The 22,511-nt window shown below is 40.4% G+C and overlaps 1 protein-coding gene across 3 annotated transcripts in view; it reads right to left on the minus strand.

Moving 5' to 3' along the window:
* Positions 1–5,131: 5,131 nt before the first annotated feature.
* USP13 (ubiquitin specific peptidase 13) overlaps positions 5,132–22,511 on the minus strand; it is a 107,489-nt gene continuing 90,109 nt past the window's right edge. For all 3 annotated transcript variants that reach the window (XM_041002898.1, XM_041002900.1, XM_041002899.1), the window contains exons 17-21: positions 20,737–20,880; positions 17,941–18,107; positions 16,553–16,706; positions 11,188–11,272; positions 5,132–8,875 (exon numbers count right to left, since the gene is read on the minus strand). In XM_041002898.1, the coding sequence (XP_040858832.1) occupies positions 8,782–8,875; positions 11,188–11,272; positions 16,553–16,706; positions 17,941–18,107; positions 20,737–20,880 (644 nt within the window). In that variant the 3' untranslated portion in view covers positions 5,132–8,781. The remainder of the gene's footprint in view (positions 8,876–11,187; positions 11,273–16,552; positions 16,707–17,940; positions 18,108–20,736; positions 20,881–22,511) is intronic.

Raw genomic sequence — 22,511 nt, forward strand, 5'->3', positions numbered from 1 at the left:
GATAACAAAAAACTTAATGGCAAATGTTTACAAGTTTCTAAATTAATACCAACCCAAGTTACGTGGCTTACAGTAAATAAATGGCAATGAGGGTGGATTTAAGTTATTGGCATATCATGTGATACTGTATCTGTGATTTAGTGAAATATGTACCATAACATAACTGCATTGCTCTTTGAAATAAAATCACTATTCTAAAAATAACCCCTGATCATATTGATGTGCTTAATTTATTCAGATGGCTTATAATTTGCAAAGAACCATAACTAAGGTAGTATTTTTGTACTATTATTGGAAGCATGCCTTCCCTTTTTCACCTTATTAAATTGTATTTATATCTGTGCAATTTTAAACTATGTTTTCAAATAAACTTTGTCTGTGGCTTCAAAGTCTTCTTAGAAATCTTTCACAATAGAATTTAGAAGTCAGAATCACTTCAAACCAAACAGAAAACAATTTGTACTACTTGCTGTGCCACACAAGGTCAGAATCCGTCCATCTTCTCCCTCACCCCTGGAAGAACCCGAGGCTTTTTATGTCACCTACTTCCACTTTCTAAACTCTATTGATTTTCTAAAATAACCGCTTCTTTTCTGTGTGCATAAAAGCAGTCTGAGGTGGGGAAGAGTTCTTTATATTGCCTTACAAAGCTTCTTTAGGTAGCATCTTCATTATCCAACACCTCAGAGGCCATGTTTTCTGGCTTTGTCATTTATAGCCCCTAATAAATAATGTCACATGATAAGTGCCTCAAGAAATCAGAATTTGAGGAACTGTTGGTTAATCTTAGTATTTTTCACTGAGGAGTTACACTATTGGTCCTCCAAGTGACCTCCAGGTTTGCTGGCCTGAGTCCAAGTGGGTAGACAGCAGCAGTGCGATCTTCTCAGCCAAAGCCCTTTGAAGTGGACACAGAAAGGAAGCCAACATGTACCCAAACTTACCCTATGCCAGATTCTGAGTCACAGGCGTCCACACTACTCTTTAACCCCAATGGGTAGCCATATCCCCTGTTTGTGCCTGATAATTTTATCCAACTTGTAATTAATATTACTGCAAATGATGAGTAAAACTGTAATTAAAAAAACCCACAATGAACACATCTAATACTAAATGCTATGAAAACTGATCCAGGAAGAAGTAGGCAAAAAAGTAACAAAATCTGTTTGACAACACTTAGATTTACAAAATTTGATCTGGAAAAGCTGGACACAGTTGAAATAATGGCTGTAACAGGGAATTTGCAACAGCTAAAGAAAATACATAAGATCCATTCAAGGCTGAAAACTAACTGATGAATGTCATAAAATTGGAAGAATCAATATTAATTATACTAGCTGTATTAAAATAGAAAACTCTAAAAGCTTGGGATACATGTCTAGTTGAATAACTACTTCACATCTTTTCTCCTCCTCAAATCACTAAATTGCCCTTACTCCCTCAACTAATATTTCCTACCTCACTGGCGAAACCAAAGGGGCAGGAGAGAACTTCCAGGCCTGTGCTCATGATCACTGCCCATCTTTCTGTCTTTGCTACAGATCACTCCACACCCCTGCCTCAGCCAGTTCCTCACTTCGGTACCAGATCCCATCCCTCTTATATGCCCCCAAAGGAAATGGAGCCAGCAATTCTCCATCTCTCTCCTAAAGCCTGTTTTTCCTTTTCTATTTGACCACTTTATTTCTCACATTTGGAAATAAAAATCACATGGTCTTTTCCTGCCTTCTCAGTCAGCAGCCCTTTCATTTTTTATTCCATTTGTTACATAATTCCTTACATGTCTTCATCATAGACAATTTCTCTCCTTCCATTCTCTCCTTAGCCTACTTCTGTAAAACTACTCCTGCAGAAGTCAACCATGAACTCCAAAGTTGATCAGGATCATAGTCAGTTCTCAGTCCTCATTTCCTTAACCTCTCAGCTAGCTGACAATTAATAATTCTCAGTTATACAAGACACTTCCTTCACTTGGCTTCCACCCCAAGCACCACTGTCCTGGTCTGACTGCACTTGGGAAGTCCCACCTCTCAGACTCCTTTGCTGTCTCATCTTCTTGATGACTTCTAATGTTGACGAGACTCTTCACTTTGTGGACTTTTTTCTAGTTCCTGTTTCCCTCTATTGATGATTGTAACCAATCCCATTGCTTCAAATACCATTTAGATACCACCAACATGTACATTTACATCTTTAGCCCAGAACGCTCTCCCAAAATATTATTTGTGTATCTGGCTTCCAACTGAACATTAACCAAGGAAGTGCAATAGACTGGACTCAAAATTATCTTTCTCCACCACTGCCATTTCAATCTTTCCAAGCCTTAATTAATTGCGATTATATTCTTCAGTTGCTCAGGGCAAAACTGTTAGGGTCAACCCTAGTTATCATTCTGTTGCATGCCTGCTGGTCTTAGCTTCAAATATATCTAGAGTCTGACTTCCCTCACTAGTTCTAATGCTACCACCTTGTCCAATCCATCATCCTTTCACCTTGCTTACCACAGGAGTCCTGCTTCTATCCTTGTCCCTCTACCATCCAATCTAAACAAGGAACTTTTGGCCATGGTCAAATAAGGTCATTGCTCTGCTCAAGATCCTCTAAGGATTTCCCAGTGAACTCTAAAGTCAAGCCCAGGCCCAGGCACTCAGCCTCTTTTTGACCTGCTCTCCCTCACTCCACTCTTGAGCCATGCTTGTCCCTTCATCACGCCTCTAACATACCAGGTATGCCACCTCCAAGAGATCTCTTCTCCAGCTAGTACCTCTGCCAAACATTCTTTTTCCTCCAAACATCCACTTGGATGACTCCTTCACTCCTTTCAAGTCTACATGCACATCTCACCTCCAGATGATCCACAAAAATCCTCCTTGTCCCACCATCTGTCCCCCACCCCTGCTCTATGATTTCTTTTTTCCATTGTACGAGTCGTTTAACCATACTTACTTTTTATGTTCAGCATGTGTCTCTCCTGCGGGAAAATAAATTCAGCAAGGTCAAGGACCTTCTCTACTTTGTTGAAAAAAACACATTCTTAGAAGAAAAGAAGCACAGCACACAGATCCCACTATTTATTAAATGATGAATAGCATATACAGATTAAGAAAATAAATTGGTTTCATGGAATTATCTCCAGAAGAATACTTTTGAGGAAAAAAAGAACTCATCAATACAAGTAAATTTTAATTTTTTTAATCTTTTACATTGGAAGAAAGGGTCAACAGCTACATAGGGTCAGAATATTATATATACGACATGGTGATGCAAAAATGCCCTTTGCCCACTAGATTGTCAGAAGCTTTCCATAACCCGTTTCAGGTACTATTATGCTCATTGTGTAGAAAAGATTGAATCTCGGGATACTAAGTGTATACTACAGTCATATAGTGGCCTGGTTTACATGATGACTTTAGCTCCATGCCTCCACTGTTCCCACTGCACCACCCTGCCTCATGACTACCATGAATGACTTTTTAAAGATATTATTACTATCGGTTAAAAGGGGGTTTAAGAATAGCTCGGTTTTTCATTAAAGTGTCCCACAATTGAAATACGTCACTGGTTACATTGAAAAGCAGAACCAAAATTTGAACAGCACATACATTGAAACGCTCCCAGTTGGCATGATGGGATAGATCGCATAGGCATATATCTTCCAAATACTATCCTCAAGTCTTCACTGTTCTTTGAACAGTAAACAATCCTTCACTACCCAAAGCACGTTCTTCTTTTCATGTCCCTCCACCAAAACATAAGACAGCACTGAAGTCAGTCATTTATCTAGATTTTGAAATACATACAGCTTTGTTCCTTTAGAAATCTGGAGCTTTAAGTGGAAGTTATTTTGAAAACAATCAAGCAGTCCTATGTGATAGGCAAAAACAATGCTCCCCAAATTATCTGCATTCTAACTTCCAAAACCTGGGAACATGTTGCCTTACATCATAAAAGAGACCTTCTGGTGTGATTCAGTATCTTGAGACAGGAAGAATATTCTGTATTATCTAGATGGATCCAGTGTAATCTTGCTTCCTTATACAAAGGGGGCAAGAGAGTCTCCATCCAGGGAGACAAATGTTGGAAACATAAACTGTAGTGCATGCGGACAATGCCGTTAGGAGGCCACGAGCCAAGGATTGTCAGCACCTCTAGAAACTAGAAGAGCAGGAACAGATTTTCTCCTGCAGATTTCCTGAGAATGCAGTGATTTTAACATTCAGATACACACCTTACTAATCAGTAGCTTATTATTTGAAACTACTAAGTTTGTATTTGTCAAAGCAGCAATAGGAAGCTCCCAGTTCCCTAGAGACATGGCATCATGGCAATGCTGAAGACTTGGTACAACTTGTGTCCATTCTGCTATGACCTGTATGAAGGAAGCCACCAGTATACTGAGAGCCAGGGAGTCTCAAAGAGGTCTTACCACTCAGAGAAAGTAAAAAAGACATCAGACTATCCCTTCCCTGGCCTCATCCTCCTGCACAGAGATAACACTACACTATTTCCAATGGGCCACTGTTGACAGCAATCACAGAGACACCAACAGACCCTAAACATCAAATTAGTCATCACCTCAAGTTGCTGCTCCACTGATGGTTGAGAACTGTCACTGGTATTTTTTGAAAGAAAAAAAAAAGAGTCATAAGGGAACTTGAGATTGTGAGAATAGCTTTTAATTTAAAACAATCGAAGCAATAAATCATCCATCTCTCTTTCCAACACAGGTAAATATACTCCCAAAACAATTGAGACAGCTTTAAACAACTGTGCAAAATCATAGGAATACAAACACTTTCCAGAGCCAACATCCCAACCTACTGGGCAAGCGAGCACAGGTGTCAGGCTCAGCCTCAGCAGAGGCTAAGAGACACAGCACATCGAGAGTGATGAGATTTTCACAGGGTACCAGCAGACTCAGCTTTTCACAGACCAGACAACACTTAGGGAGAGGAGCCTACAAGAGCCTGGTGCCTACAATGAAGTCAATATGCCCAATACCCTCCCATGGCTAGCAAACCTGGCACCTGGCAGAGCTAGAAGTTCAAAGGTGGAAGCTCCAAGGAAAAGCTGACGAAGGCAGCTCAAGACTCATTTCCTGTTTGTTTTGTTTTGTCTTGTCTTGTTTTCCATTGAGATCTTATATACCGGTTTTTAGTTCACAGACTGGCTTTCTAAGAGAAATTCTGTGCAATACAGCATTCTGACTCCTGTAAAACTATTTGTGTTCCTTCTGCTTATTTGGATGCATCATAGAATTTCATTCCCATCCACTGCCTTATCCACATCATGTAAATCCACCAGCAGTACCACCCAATAAGAATGCAGTGTTAGACACGTGCCCAATTTAATGCTTTTTAGTAGTCACATTAGAAAAAACAAAAATAATAAAATAATTTAATAATAATAAAATAATTTTAACATTTATTAAATGTATTCATATTTTAGCCAATTATTAGTCCAAAATGATTTAATTCCAGCTTGTAATCAATATAAAATATAATATAAAATCAATATAAAATACTGTGAGTTATTTTATGCTTTTTAAGGTGCCATATCGCTAAGATGTGGCATATTTTGCATGTAAAATATGGACAGGCTCCATGTCCAGCGGTCATTCGTCACATGTGGTTATTAACTACCACACTGAATAGCACAAATCTATAGACTTTTGGGCAAATTTTTGCAGAATGAGTTACTAAATAGGACATTTCCTTGACACTGCATGAAACGTGTGTACCAACCAAAGAGCACAGAACCTTGTTCTGTAAGCTCAGGTTTTTGATCTCAAGTAAAAGGCAAAATCACATTTTCTCTAATTCCACCTTCCAGTCCTGCTCTGCTCCCTGCCTGCTCCCCACAGATAGCCTGTAGTGATGATGGGACTTCACAACAGCCTTCTCTGTCTGATGCACAGGACATTCCTGCCGAAACAGACAACTCTATCAGCACTTACACGCTGCCACTGATTGAGAAAGTGCAGATATCCTGCTAAAAGTTATAGATGCACCTGAAGGCTGTGTTGAGGCTTTTCTAAGAGGGTGTTTCACATAGATTGTCTGTTGTTGTTATTCTTGAGAGAGACAATGAACCAAGGAGCATTTCAGAATTGTTTACATGGATATTCAGGTCAGTTGACAAAATAAAAACTTTGATACATCACATTTTTCAGAGACACATTCATTGGGATTCTACAAATGGATACCAAAAGATATGTACAAGAAGAAACTGCTGTCTCTCACGCAGACACCTACACACAGTGAGGACTTCACAATTTTACCATCACGCCTTTTGGCAGGAACTCCTAATGGGCTGATCGTCGGATGACAATCCACACAGTAATCCAGTTTTCAGTCACAAATGATCTCAACTACACACATGTATATAAAATGAAGCAAAACATTCCAGACGTTTATTCCAGGGAAATCTGCTTATATGATGATACACAAACACATTGTTAAGCAAGAAAGAAACCAGGTGTTTGCTCCAGTTTTTTCCCCAACTCTCAATATGAAATAGACTCTCACATGGACAAGTTGAGCCTTGTAGAAATAGCCCTTTGTTTTGTGAGGCAGAAAAAAAGGCAGCCAAAATCTTTTTCTTATAATATGTGCAGGCATTAGAAGGGCTACATTTCCTTTTCTACTTAGGGAAATTAAATAATTTGTAGTATATCATCTTACGTACTGATTTTACAGTGAGGTTTCCTTAAAAATTTTTGTTCAAAATACACATGCTATCTTTTTCCAAGTTTCAATCCAAGTCCCCAACCACCCTTCCCTCCCCCTCAAAAAAGGCCTTTGTCTCCTAACATCACTGAAAACAAACCATTTTTGATATGTATTCAGAGTCTTTGTTCTATGATACTCAGCCCAAATGGACTAGAATTTGTAAGGCTGCTTAACATGGGGATTCCCCCCGGAGCCAGGGATTCCCGTTACAGAGCAAGACTGCTTCAGAATCCCCAGGTAACAGGAGACGGTGACACCGTGGGCACAGTGGAGTAGAGATTGACTGCACCATGAGCTCCTCGCTTCTGCCCATCTCACTTGTCTCCAATGGAAGAACATATCAGATGGGAGAAGACAAGGAGCATGCTCTACTGGAATCCACCAGCGCACACCACCTCCTGCTCCTGGAGGGCTTGTTGTGTCAAATCTCACTGCAGCTTCAAAGCACAATTGGGAAGAGAGGGCTCGTGTTATCACACCATTGTACAGATGGGGAAAAAAAAATGAGGCACAAGGAGGATACGAGGTTTTCCCAAGGGGCAGCACCCAGGTCTCTAGGCCAGAGGCCCCACAAACATGATATAGGAAAACTATTGTGACAGGGGCCCAGAGCCCTGATTATTTACAATTCACCACATATTAATCCAGTGTCTTGCTTTAATTCAGCCATTGGTTCTGTTATTTTCCTACAGTTTCTAGAAAGATCCTTTCAACCAAATATATGCTAGACAGACAGAAATAAATCCTTTTCCATTTGTCTGAATCATCTAAAATAGAGCTTCCAGAGATTCTGGAATCTGGAGTAGAACAGTGGGAAAGTCAGAGAATGTTATGGCTGTACTTATCATCTCATTTGAAATCCTGATCTAATCTCAAATTGTAAGACTAAAATAACCAGATAACCGAAATAGAAAGGATGCTCCTTCATAATGCTGCATATGTTTCTTTGCAGCTGAACTCCTTAAAGAGTCCAAGATCCAACTGTTGGCCAGAGGCAGAGAAGCAGTCAAGGCAGGCCAGGAGGTGAAAAGCCAGCACAGAGTTCAGCTCTGGGAAGACTACAGACAAATGTAGGCGTTGACCATGACTCCAAGCAGTCCTCATGTGCTAAGGCAAGAAGAGCTGAGCTCCTCTCACTAAAATCAAACCTTCTACTTTTTGAGAAAGGGCTGCTGAAAAGTGCAGCGCGTCTACCTTTGACAGAATACCATGCTGCACTGCTATGGACTTCTGGCCTCGCACCAGGCCAGCCCTTGATAGCAATACCAGGCATAATGCAACCCTCATCACTCCTTCAAATTCTAGGTGGGGAACTAATTTTTTAAACTGTTCCTGAGTTGTAGTTTTGTTAAAATATTTACTTGCCTTTTCTAGATATGTCGAACACCAACTATTTAGCCTTTCAAAGTCAACTCCTCACAGATTTTCTAGGGAACTACATAGGTCTCACACACTCATCCGGACTCATTCACACATACACTCACACAACTGTATCATGAAGTTTGATATGATTTAAATTAAAAATACCTCTCATTGCCAAAGCTCTATTATACAAGGGTAGATCGAAATTACTGTGTGCAATGAAAAAAAAAGTCACAAAAAGCCCAGCCCAGTTACCGATTTTCTTTAGGAAACAAAAGTGGGCTTTTTTCGTACTGTGGGTGAGGCCACACCACCTACCATACTGATTTTTCTGAAAACCACTGCTACTGGGTCCCAAAGCAAGATCGAGGGCTGGGACCATGGGGCCACTTAGAGTTTGCCAATGGAAGATGCCTCACCAGCAACAAGAATACTTTTTTTTTTAATATCCTCCCCTCCTTGAACATTTATAAAAACTATCTACAACAATGTATTGTCACTAATAGAACTTTCTTCCCAGTTGTATTTCAGGAGGTGTCAAATGATCTTGCTCTTTTAGTAAGTTATAAATACCCCATGTATTCCTTCATTTCCTTCATATCTGGTTGTCCCAATCTCTTTTTTTTCTTCCCCCTTGGCAAATTAAAAAGGTATATGGCTTCTTCTCGCCAAATTGTATGTCCGAGATTTAGCTGGGTATTCTGCGGTAAAAATACATGTAGCCCAGGTCTTTAGGGGGCCTTTCAGAGGCACAAACTTTGTGGTCATTGTAGATCACCCATCTGAAAACAAAAGACAGAAGAGTTGAACAGATGTAAGCCAGTGCCAAACTGCAGAAAGAAATTACAGCATCGTATGGAGTATAACACTTAAAATAACCAAGATGTTTTCAGATCACCAAATTCAAGTCTGTAATACAAAAAAAAAGAAAAGTAACAGAATCTTGGGAAAATCACAACTGCTTTTTGACGTTTGGATCAAAAGATAGCTACTAAAATATAATAGGAACTTCCAAACATTTTGGAGCCTTTATCTCATCATTTCCTTTGTAAAAATCACTACATAGCCTGATACCTGAAGCAAAAAAAGTCTGTTTATAACAATGTTTATTGCAGTCTTACACACAAAGTAGCTAAAAGAATTAAGCTTGTCTGCGGTTTGGGCATTTGGTTCAGTTCAGAAGACAGTTAAGACGCCCATATCTGGTGTCAGAGTGTCTGGCTTAAGTAGTTGGGGCTGCTCCTGACTCCAGCTTCCTGCTGATACAAGCCCTGAAGTCAGCAGTGCTGCCTCAAATATTCAGGTGCCTGCCACTCATGAAGAAGACATGAACTGAGTCCTCACACTAAGTCCACATCATCAAGGGCAGAAGTAAGAGCTTCCCCTTGCAACTTTAATCCCCAAATGCAAATACCTGTGCAGGTCTATTTATATATAGTATGGATCTGTATAGAAATCCACATATCCTCCTCCAATGAGATCAAAACAATGTAGATACTTGTTATTGCTAATTTCTAAAGTACATATCCTATATGTTTTGTATTTTATGAATTCATTGTCATAAATTTTGTTGCTGTTGAATTATAACATAGCGATTTTTCTCCTGAAAGAACATTTTTAATAATTTATTTATTAAGAGACAGAGTGGATATACTGTTACTGCTGGTTCACTCCCAAACTACCTTCAATGGCCAAGGCAAGGCAAGGCTGGGGCTGAAGCCCGAGGTGGGAACTTAATCCAAGTCTCCCACATCAGTAACAGAAATTCAATTATTTGGACCGCCATTGTTGCTTTCCAGGGTCTGTATAAGCAGCAGGAAGCTGGAGTCAGGAGGCAGAGCCAAGTCAGACTTGGGTACTCTAATGTCAGAATGTGTGGATATGGTAACGGGCATTTTATCCACTAGGCCAAATGCCTACCCAAATACCATCCTTAAAATAGTTATCAAGCCTGGAAGTGAAATGAATTAATCCTTGTGTTCAACTAGTTTCAATAATCAAGTTGAGAAGACAAAACTGAAAGACAAACACTGAACAAACTCAACTGAGCTTGTGCGGGAACTAGCCACTTTTGCAACAGAGAGCACGGAGGGTCAGGCCAACATTCTGCCAGGAGACAAGTATGTATCGGCTGCATGGTAGTAAACCGCAGGAAGGGCACTAAGGGGAAGGTTCTGAAGAAAGCAGTGGTCTTCCCCTCCATAACTATCTCCTTCTCAAACACAAAACTAACAGTCCCTTTAAGAAGAGAAAAAACTACACTGCAAAGAACTACAGTTTATGGTTGTCAAATGGAACATAGGTTACCAGGCTAAATTTGAACATCAAATAGGCAAAACAATTTTCAAATTTTCAATAGAAGTGTGTTCTATAAAGTAACTGAAACATGTTTATATTAAAAAGAAAAAAAAACAGTTGGTATTTATCTGAAATTTATACTCTAGAGTGCATCCTGGCTTTCTTATCTTATTGGCTCTATATGACAACCTAATGGAGGCTCCAAATATGGCATACATTCTCCTACAGATGTGTTATTTTAGAAGTCACCTTGCTATGAAGGCTAAGGGTGGTTTTAAATATAAGATCTGACATGGCTATTTACTACGAAAGGCCAGGCCAGTCAGTTTTCCTGAATCTCAGTGTCTTGATCTATACAATAGCCTTTAAAAGTACACTCCTGGGGCCAATGTATAAAGCCACGACCTGCAATTCCTGCATCCCATGTGGGCACTAGTTCCTGTGCCAGCTGTTTCATTTCCAATCCAGCTCCCTGCTACTTACATGAGAAAAATATTAAAAGATGGCCCAAACACATGGCTCTTTACCTTCAGCCTCCCCCAGACCTGGCCATTGCAGTCATCTAAAGAGTGAACCAGTGGATGGAAAAGCTCTCCCTCCCTGTTTCTTCCTCTCTCTCCTTAACTCTTTCAAATAAATAAATAAATCTTAAATAAATAAATAAAAATTTAAAGAGTGCATCCTACAAGACCAACATGAGAATCGGATACAATAACCTTACAAAGCCCCCAGTGGAGTGCCCAGCATATAATAGAGTAGGTACCAAGCAATCATTAACTTCTAAAAGAAGACTCACCTTCCTTCTTTTTTGATATGGCAAACATAATGGCCACTCATTGTAGATGTTCCCATGTGACTGATGAATGCAAATAATTCATACACTGTGAAAAAGGAAACAACTCAGTTACAAAGCAGAATTTCTAAGGATCAAGGGTATTGCTGACCAGAATTTTAAACCAACAATATGCAGTCTAGTAAACCAACAACTGCTTAAAATTTGTTTTGTTATGTTAACAATACACACACACACAAACACACACACACACACACACACACACACACACACACACACACACACACAGAGGCACTAACACTAAATTGAACCTACAAACTTGTAATAACAGAGGCAGGACATAAATCATCAGAGCACATCTACTGCTAAATTGAAAGCTAGAAGAGAAAAATCCCACATTGTAGTATGATAGCAAATGTGTAGATCTAAAAGGATAGTTTTAATCTAAATGCTTCCCAGAGATGAGACTTCAGACTAAAATACTACACAAATGTCAAACTATAAAACAGCAGATAGCTATGATCATGTGCAGGAAGGGTTAGCAGTCCATCCAATATTTCTGATTTGTCTCTGAGTGTCATCGCTGTTGGACCCAACTTCAGTCTTCAGCCTTCCGAACAGATCTACAAATTCTAGACACAAGGTGAAAGCAATGTCCATTCTCTTAACCAGCACCTCCTGACACTAAGTATAGCAGTCTATATCAAACCCATGTGGAATCAATTTCAGTTCATGCTCCTTTAATCCAGATCCACAAAGCACCAAGTGGGCGCCATACACTAGAGGCAGTCCACTCAGGAAGCCATTACAGACTGTGGTAAGCTAGAACAAAAACAGAGTGAGTTTATAAGCTTCCACAGTTCTTTGAGGATAATATTTAAATGTTGACTTTATCAGGAAAAAGTGGTGTGGATATTCCTTTTTCTAGTACTCAGTTTGTATTACATTTTCCAAAATGACTGGTTCTGGACAGACTCTTTCTTCCACTCCCTCCCCTGATCCTTTCTTGTCATACATGCTCATTCACTTACTCAGCTGTCAGCCCTCACTGAGCTCATGCTTCCCCTTAGCAACCTGCCATGCTGCTGATGGGCTCCCTTCCCTCTGCTGTTCACTCTCAGGACATCACTCTCAGCTTTGCAGCTGCCCCACTGGACAGTCTGCCTTGTCTTTCCTCTGACCTCTGAATACCGCTGACCTGAGGCTCAGACCCCTCCATCTTTCATTTCCCTTTTTTCCAGTCTTCCCCTCTAGGGGTTACTATCCAGTTTCATTGCAGCAAATAGCCTTGTTTTCTTAATTTCATTTCCCAAATGTTCATTGCTAGCACATAGAAATATAATTGGATTTTGTATGTGGACATTCTTCCTGCAATCTTTTTTTTTTTTTAATAATCTTAGTTGATTAGGGTACAAAGGGTCAAGGGCTACAGGGTGAAAGTGGTCTTCCTACAATCTTGATGAATCCAAACGTTAGTTCTAATAGTTTATTAGCAGATTCCTTAAGGCTTTCTTTATACAAGATCATGCCATGTTAAAACAGATAGTTTTTCCCCCTCTTTGGTCATTTAGATGCCTTTTACCTCTTTTGCTTGTCTTCTTCCAATGGTTAGAACTTACTGTGCCCTGTTAAATAAAAGTGGCAAGAGGGGATTCCTTACTTTTTCCCAGTCTCAGGAGAAAGCATTCAATCTTTCACATTCAGTAGGATGGGAGCTGCAAGTTTTTGTAGATGTTCTTTAACAGACTGAGGAAGTTCTTTTCCATTCCTAGTTTGTTCAGCATTCTCCCTTTAGCCTAATCTACCTCAATGTGTTATAATTCAGTCTGACAATCCAATACAAAAGTCTGACTTCTTTCTCACACTCTTTATACCCATCCAACCCACTAACAAAATCTATTGGCATTTATTTCAAAATATATCCAGAATACAGTTTCTTCTCTCCTCCATAAGTAACCCTGATCCAAGTCCCCACTTAGTTGTCTGAATTATAACTACAGAGTTTTAGCTGGACTGCCCCGCTTCCTCCCTCACCCCCTAGTGACCACTATCCATGTGTCTGCCAGAGGGTTCTTTGTTACCTGGAAGCCAAATTGTGGTCATTCTGTTCTAAGCCCTACAGAAGCTTCCTGTATCTCAGAGAACAATCTGACCCTTGCAGAGGTCTAGGCGTCCCCTCACCTCCTCTCATTCTCCCTCTGAAACCACTCCAGCCACACCGGCTTCTCCTTAAGCACATTTGGCATGTCCTGGCCTTCCAGCTCTCACAGTTCGTCTTGCTCCTGTATGAAACTCCTTTTTCAATGCCCCACGACTCATCCCTCCCTTCACTGAGATCTCAGGTCAATGCCCCTCAGCAGGGAGGGCTTCCTGAACTACCCTCCTGTTATTCCTCAATTCTCTCATCTTGCTTTATTGCCCATGTAGCATGAATTAACACCTGCTATGTCACATAATTACTTTTGCATTTATTTACTGTCTATCTCCTTTCATCCCAGGATAAAATAGAGCATCATAAGCACTAGAATTTTGTTTCACTTATTAAAATGTCCTCACACTCCAGTTTCCTGCTAATATAGACCTTGTGAAGTAGCAGTAATGGCTCAAGTAATTGGGTCTATCACCCATGTAGAAGACTTGGATTGAATTACTGGTTCCCAGCTTCAGCTTGCCTGGTCCCAACGACTGTAGGTATTTTAACAACTAACTGGCAGATGGGAGCACTCTCCATGTGTGTCCGTGTATATGAAATAATTTATTTTTCAATGTACTAAGGAAGGAAAAGGAGAAGTGAGAGAGAAAGACAAAGGGGGAAGGAGAAAGAAAGGGAGGGATGGAGGGAGGAAGGAAGGAAAGGAGGGAGGAAGGAAGGAAGGGAGAGAGGGAGAAGGGAGCAAGAGAGGAAGAGAGAGAGAGTGTGTGTGTGTGTGTGTGTGTGAGAGAGAGAGAGAGAGAGAGAGAAGCCCTCATCCTAACATCCTATTCAAGGATGTAGCAGAAGATCCAGCCACAGGACCAGCCGCAGGTGCCCTGAGGAGCACACACAAGCCTGAGAAGAAGTGGCTGTGCATTATCACTTCTGACATATGAAAAGAGTGGGTTGTTGTGCCAATAAGTTCTATCCAAAGAAAGGAAAACGTTCTGGCCAAACCATCCCTCACTCTATGGCCAGATGCTCTTGAGGCTGCCCTACGGACTCATGGCAAGGTAGTGTCGCCTTCTCTGAGAAGGTTCATCCAAGAAAAGTGCCTTAAGAAAACCAACAAAGCAGCGAGCTGCTGTACATGTCGAATGCAATAAATCCTGCTCATGAGTAATAAAATCACCTGTCCATTACAGCTTTCCTTACTTTAAGCAAGCCAGTGACTGCAATGTGATACAAGACCTTTACAGGGGTGGTGAACCTTTTTTTCTGCCAAGGGCCGTCTGGATATGTATGACATCATTGATGGAACATATAAAAGTATCAAACTAAAAATTAGTCTGCTGTGGAATTATTGAATTTCAAGTCCTGCCTGCAGTTGACTTGGCAGGACCATACCAAATGATTCTTTTGGCTTTATTCAGCCCACAGGCTGGCTCTTCCCCATCTGTGCTGATGTGAATGCTAAGAGAACTATATCTTACCCTTTTCTTATCTTGTTAGGATTAAGAGTTTTGGGGTGGGGAGCTTTTATTTAAAAAGAAGAAGAAAGTATCCCTCCAACACTCTCTCCAGATTAACCCATACAGACAATTAATACAGAGATGCAAATAGACGATTACAGGAACACATACTGCTAATATAGATTGATATAAATCCTATTATTTACTCAGTACATTCCTGACACAATGGGCTTCATAAAAGTAAAATGGCCTTTATACTTTACAAATTCCCAAACAGAAAGCACAAATGTCAACATACAATGATTTTACTGCAAGATCAATGTGACACCCCTAAGAAGAGTAGAAGAAATAACGCAGCATAGCAGCCGTAGGTTCAGGCTTTAAAGGCAAACTGCCTAAAAGGGAATCCTGGCTCTGCCCACTCTTCCTATGTGTACCTGGCAAGTCCCTTGCCTTCTTTATCTCATTTTCTTTACCTTTAGCATGAGGAGACCAATGGCACCCAGCTCGCATGGCTATGGTATGCACTTCATGTCACAAATGGAGGATCCCTGACACTGGCATTTTCATTTTTATCCTATGAGGTAACTGATTGTGATGAGCAATCCAGAGAAATTCTGAACAGCAGTAAGGATTTTAGTTGTGAGCAATCTACTAGTAGGAACTGATCCAAGCAATGTTCTGGAGGTAGGTGAGACAAGATGGCCGAATAGGCTAGTGGACTAGTTACGGTTCCAGTTACCTGGACTGGAGCAATGGCAGAAAGGAAATGAAATAGGCTGGACGGAAATCGGAGGAGTTGCCAAGTAGCAAGACAAAGCGCCAGAACAGCAGTCTATAGGCAACTGACTGCCCAAGAGGCAAAGGATCAGAACTGTCCTCCGCACCTTGCCACTTCCTCTCAACAGTGTGATCAGAGCCAGCATTGTGGCACAGTGGGCTAAGGCATCCCTTGCAATGCCAACATCCTATGCGGGTACCTGTTTGAGTCCCAGCTGTTCCACTTGCAAGCCAGCTTCCTGCTAATATGCCTAGGAAAGCAGTAGAGGACAGTCACAAGTCCTTGGACCCCTGCACCCACATGGGAGACCAGGAAGAAGCTCCTGGATCCTAGCTTCAACTTGGCTCAACCCTGCCCAGTGCAGCCATTTGAAGTATGAACAAGCCGATGAAAATCAAGGCCTTTTCTCCACCCTGCCCCCATAACTCTGTGTTTCAAATAAAATATTTAAAAGAAAAGGAGAGAGCAGTGTGACCTAAACTACCCAATCTCTCTGTGCCTCTACCTTTCACTGACTGTCTATGGTAAGGATTATGTGTGGCGAGTATCTGTGGTGAGTATTTATATGCCAAGTGCTTCGAACACAGTCACATAAATGCATTTGCTATTTATATGGAGAATATGGGCCCACAGAATTTTTTCCTAGCATTCTCAGTCTCTCACAATATTATCAGCAATTGCTGTAATGAGAAGATCTTTGTCCACTGTTCCACAAATAACGTGAAAAGAAGCCTTCTTTTTCATAAACATCTCCATGGCCCACAAATAAATCTTACCTTAAAAGCACGGCTACAGTTAAACACAGGCACACACCTTATGAGACAGCAAGACTCTGCTGCCCTAAACTTTCTCAGATCACCAATGCAGAGTAACAAAATGCAGTATACATGACAAGATGGGAGGAACTCACTAACTACCGGGAAGGGCATATCTGAACATCACATCACAAATTCCCAGCATGCCTCTTGGGCATTCACTTACTTCCAGATCCATCTTTAACTCTGGGTCCTTCAGGCTTGGCCTCAGAAATAATGTTTGCATTGGCATTATTCTCCATCTCAATCACAAAGTCACTGTCCTCTTCAAACTCTGGGTGGCTGAAGATCCAATCCAGCGCTCTTTCTAGGTTATTACTCTAATAAAAGAAAACATTTTTGTAATGAATGCAGTCCTCAAGCCTCATTATGGCCTGAGCTTTTGAACCAGATGTCAAGCAGATAGGGCAGGAGGGTTGAGTTCATTAGTCCTAAGTGCTCCGTGTCCAAAACCCTGACACTACCTGTGATAGGAACATGCAGCTTGGCACTTTGCAAGGTTATCATCTGTAATTGGATGCCCTGGGAAATAGTTCTGAGCAGTAGATCATCATTCCATGGCCCTTATCAGCCTGAGCTCAGCATTTCTGTAGGCTGCTGCTGAGAGTGACGGGTGCAGAGTGTCAAAGGGATAGTATTTGCTTAGGTGCAGCCTTTGCAAGAGCCACCGTGACTGCACACGTGACCTTTTTTTACCAACTGTATTCTCTGCAGAAAACTCACAGGATAGAAAGTTACCAATGTGAGCACTGTGCTGAAGGCCTCTCCTCTCCTTGAACATAGGTAGAATTTGCTCAATTACAAAAGAAATGCCTGAATTAATGATGACAACACTAGTTAGGTTAAGCACAACTCTTAAAATTGACCTCCATGTAGTTCAAATCAACCAAGTATAAAAATATTTCTGTCTATCATTGTGACTTTGCTGATGGGTTATAGAATTTCTTTAAACAGAGTCAGAAACTCCAACACAACAGTCAAACACAAAAACAAGGAGCGGGGCGTAAGAATGTTCATACAACCCTCTTTCCATTAGCCCATCAAAGGCGTCTGTGACCTGGCAACAGACACTAGTTTTGGTATTTAATGATCAGAAAAATTCTCTCTGATAAGAGAAACAGAAATAGAAACTGCAAGAAGCCATTCAGCCTTCTCTGAAGACTGTCGAGGGGCATTTCTCCAAGATATCTGTATCTGACAAGCATTATTTCCACCTAAAGAATTTTCTTGTTGACCGCAAAATCTCATCCTCCTGCACCTCCCTTTTAGTTCTGAGGCCAAAAGCAAGCACCAAGTCAAGCCTGCAACCCTCAGAAATATCTATCCAAGACAACATGGAGTTTCTTTTGTTTGGGTCATCCTGATGAAACTCTCTGGATGACTCCCCTCAATCATTTCCTCCAGTTCTATGTATCCTATGCAAATAAATTCTTATGAATTAATGTGGGTTTACGAGGTAGATTGCATGAGTCAAAGTGGATCAAAGCACATTGGAATGGCTCCATTGCACCTGACAAAAATGCAAGCCACACACACACAGTCTTCCTAGCTCACCGTTGCTCGTAGTGCCTGAATGGCCTGACTTCGCTGGAATCCCATGGAGGTGATGATAGCTACAATTTCCTCTGGCGGTTGGTTATCCAACCCAGTAGCACCAAAAACAGAGGCTCCAGCAGAAGCTGCCCCTCCATAACCAGGCATTGTCAGTGGTTCTGCAAAATCTGAAGAAAACAATTACTCAGGACTACTTCCTCTCTTCTTAAAATAAGTAATATTTTAGAGCTAAGATAAAAGCCAACATATCCACAGTGTTAAAATAACCAACACAGACTGGTACTGGTACAAGGACACAGGAGAATCGGTAAATAGAACTTTGGGTTTGAAAAGAAATCATACACCAATGATCCATTGACTTTTTTAAGACCAGAGAGTGGAAAAAGCATAAACTTTTAACAAACTATAGAAAGCAACTAAATATCCACAAAGAATGAAGCGAGACCACTACTTCACATCATACACAAAAGTGACTCAAAATGGATCACTGATCCAAATAGCGGAGCTAAAATCACAACACCCTTAGAAAAACAACATAGGGGTAAATCTTCAGGACATTAGGTTAGGAATTGGTTTCTTAGATATAACACAAAACCAAAAGGGATAAGAAATTTTTAAAAAACATAAATTGGACCCCATCAAAATTAAAAACATGTGCTTCATGATCAAGACTGTAATAAAAGACAGCAGGAAATGGAAGCAAAATCTGAAATCATATACCTGATAAGGACTTATAACCAGATATATTGTAACTGATATATATATATAAGTATATATATATATACTTTATATATATATATACTTTAAAATACGACTGAACAGTATGGTACTGTATACAAACTCTATTTCAATGATGTGAATAAAAATAAAAGCTAGCTAAAACATCTCCATTTCTCCATGCACATATTTTTATTTGGGGCCTTCATCATCTCTTTACTGTAAGAGAATTAATGAATTCTTGGAACTCAATAACCTCATTAACAATAAGTGGGACCCATGCTTGTGGCACAGTCAGTAAATCCAGCATCCTATATGGGTGCCCATCCAAGTCTCAGCTGCTCCACTTCCGATTCAGGTGCTTGCTAGTGTGCCTGAGAAAGCTACAAACAATGGCCCAAGTACCTGGGCCCCTGCAACCAACTGGGAGACCATATGAAGCTGGGCCACCCCAGGCCATTGTAGCCATTCATGATGTGAATCGGAGGATGTAAGATTTCTCCTGTGTGTGTGTGTGTGTGTGTGTGTGTGTGTGTCCCTGTATCACTGTAACTCTACCTTTCAAAATAAATAGAACTTTTTAAAAGGGTAAAGAATCCAAATAGATATCTCTCCAAAAATATACATTTATCAATGAACATATGAAATGTATAAATATATTCAGGATCATGTTTTAGAAAATGCAAATTAAAACCTCTACATCACTTCACAACCTCTAGAAAAGCTAAATAAAAAACATATTAACAAAAATCAGTGAGGATGTGGAGAAGCTAAAGCCCTTATTCATTACTACTGGAAATGTAAAGTGGTTTATCCACTGTGTAAAACACTTTGGAAGCAGGCTGACGTTGTCCTACAGTGGGTTAGGCTGCTACTTGTTTTGTCACCATCCCATCTAAGAATGTTGGCTCAAGTTCCAGCTGCTCTGCTTCCAATCCAGTTTTCTGCTAATGCACCTGGGCAGGCAGTCAAAGATGGTCCAATGACTGAGGTCTCTGCCAACTACACAGGAAGACAGAATGGAATTCCTGGCTTCAGCCTCACCCAGACTTAGCTGTTCCTACCACTTGGGGAGTGAAACTAAAGATTTCTCTCTTTCTCCATATCTGTTTCCCATCCCTCATCATTCTATATTTCAAACAAATCTTTGGAAAAGCTAATAGAGTTGGGCAGTTCCTCTAAAACTTAAATATGGTATATGGCATAGCAATTAAATACAAGAAAAATTAAAACATTTGTCTGCACAAAAACATGTATGCAAACATTTACCACAGCAGTATTTATAAGAGCAAGAAGTGGAGACATCCCAAATGTCTAGCCACTGATGAACGGATGCTTAAAGTGCAGTGCACCCATACAGTGGAATATTATTCAGCCATAAAAAGGAATGGAAAACTAATTTATGCTATGAGCCTTGAAAGTATTACACTACAAAGCAGAAAAGAGACACACACAAAAAATCTTATATCAAATGATCCCATTTATGTGAAATGCTCAAAATCCACAAATCCAATAAGGAGATTAGCAGTTGTCAGACACTGTGGAAAGCAGAGGATTGAAGAGTGTCTGCTAATGGGCATAGGATTTCATTTAGGTGACAAAAATATTCTCAAATTAGGTAGTGATAATTGTTGCACAACACTTTGAATTTGCTAAAAAAAAACACTGATATATATACATAAACATATATATATATAAATGCTTTAAAATACGACTGAACAGTATGGTACTGTATACAAACTCTATTTCAATGATGTGAATAAAAATAAAAGCTAGCTAAACCATCTCCATTTCTCCATGCACATATTTTTATTTGGGGCCTTCATCATCTCTTTACTGTAAGGATATCTCATTTATATCTAAAGCTCTTTTAACTACAGAACCACACATTTGAAAGGAGGTGAATTCTATCTAAAAAAAGAGAGAGAAAAGTTGAAGATTGTAACTTTGCAACTGTGGCACATTTTGAACTGAAGAGTCATTTCCCGGAGACCTCCACACGGGAGATGGAAGGACCATAGCTTAGCATAACTGAAGATAACCTCAGACCCCAAAGTCATTTCACTGTTCCCCACCTACCTGGTTCTTCCATGTGAACAATGATCCAGTTGAAGGCCACCTCAGCTCCCATATTTCCAGTAAAGTACACAGCCTTCCGACACGCCTCTAGAGGGAAGCCCATCTCAGCCAGCTGCATCACCGACGACTCATCAATGTCTGATGCTACGGAGCACAACAGGATAGTCTAGTATAAAAAAATAACTTCTATTCCTCCTCTTGCCTTAGCTGCTCTTCACTGCTCTCACCTCTTACCCTGCCACCCAAAGAAAGTACTATCATGTTGGAAGTATAAATCATGGTTTTAGTTCATTTTGTCTCAAGCCATTGAAAGGTTAAGTCATTTGAGCTGAGTTTGTATCTTTGACCCTGGTGATTAGCTGCACAACACAAGCAATGAGAAACAATTCTCTGAGTTCCTATGGGGATATGTAATGCGTACCCAGGACCATTTCAGACTCAGATCATTCTCAAAACCTCTACAGTAGCCTCTCCTGTGATGGAAATTAGAAGAGAAAAATCGCTGTCTATTGACCATTAAGGTGTTCCTTCAATTTTATAGAAAGTTGCAGTAAAGCCCTCAAATAGATCCACATCACAGGAGAGCAATCAATTCTTGGAAATGCACAGCTCAAATGTTAAGTACATGAAGGAAAAGAAAGCTTCTGAAATTCTGTACATTTAAGACACAAATTAGATAGCTTTACAAAACCAACTTGAGCCAGACACAGAGGATTTAATATTACTTTCTTGATTGAGCTGTGTTTATATGTGTATGTGTGTGTGAATATATATATTCAGTGCTTATATAAATATTATGTGGACCCATACATACACCATGCTCTTAAACTCTACCTGAAAGGGACAAAAAGCAGGAACACAAAGTATAACTCTTACATTTTTCAGGCCCTAACGTCCCTGCTGAAAGTTCTGCCAGTGTTCTAGAAACCAGCACAACTGAGGAACAGGAATATCTGTTCAAAATCATAGTGAAAATGCATTTACCCACATTCCCTCCTGCAGGAAGATGCATCCTGTCAAAGTCAAAATGTTTTTAAGTGACGTAGCACAGCAATCATTCCCAACTGTGTCCTGTGGCCTGTTCTGTGACAGCAATATTTGTGTCTCCAGGGTCAAATGAGGTTTTAAAATTTATATTCTCTATTCTTCCGTTAGAAATTTGTAGTGTACCTCAGCAAAGTGAAAGACTTGAAACACTTTGTACACTAAAAGATTCAGGGTACATAGTGTTAAACACTACCTTATCCTCCTAATGAACACTTAGATATTCATATACATCATCCTTTAATGCTCTTCTTAGAGAACCATTTACTCCTACAGGCATAGGAACTAAAGGCTACAAAATTAACAATGCCATTAAACTAACTGCCTTGAGAGAGGTCATTACTACTACCACGGCCTGTAGGCTGTGCGCTTTCAGGATGAGTCTGGCAGGAAGAACGGAAAAACTGATCATTGCTTCATCATCCCTATATAAAGAGGCCTATACACCCGGCCAGAGAAGGGAGCGGGGCCATCATTATCCCTCTCCATAGAAGAGGAAGGCCAAAACAGCAGAGCCAAGAGTTCAACCCTGGGCCAGGTGGCTCTCATGTGGTCACTCTCCTGAGCCACAGAGGCCACCTATTCAACAAGGATGGGTGCCACTTGCTGTTTACTCAACCTATGGACAAAACATCATCCCCGCCACTCCCTCCCAGGAAAGCTGCACACACAAGAACAGAACAAGGCCTCTTCACTGAAGCCCACACTAATTGTGTCACACTGACTACAAG

This window comes from Ochotona curzoniae, unplaced genomic scaffold (genome assembly GCF_017591425.1).
Source record: "Ochotona curzoniae isolate NIBS_2020 unplaced genomic scaffold, NIBS_Ocur_1.0 scaffold_2587, whole genome shotgun sequence".
Taxonomy (NCBI): Eukaryota; Metazoa; Chordata; class Mammalia; order Lagomorpha; family Ochotonidae; genus Ochotona; species Ochotona curzoniae.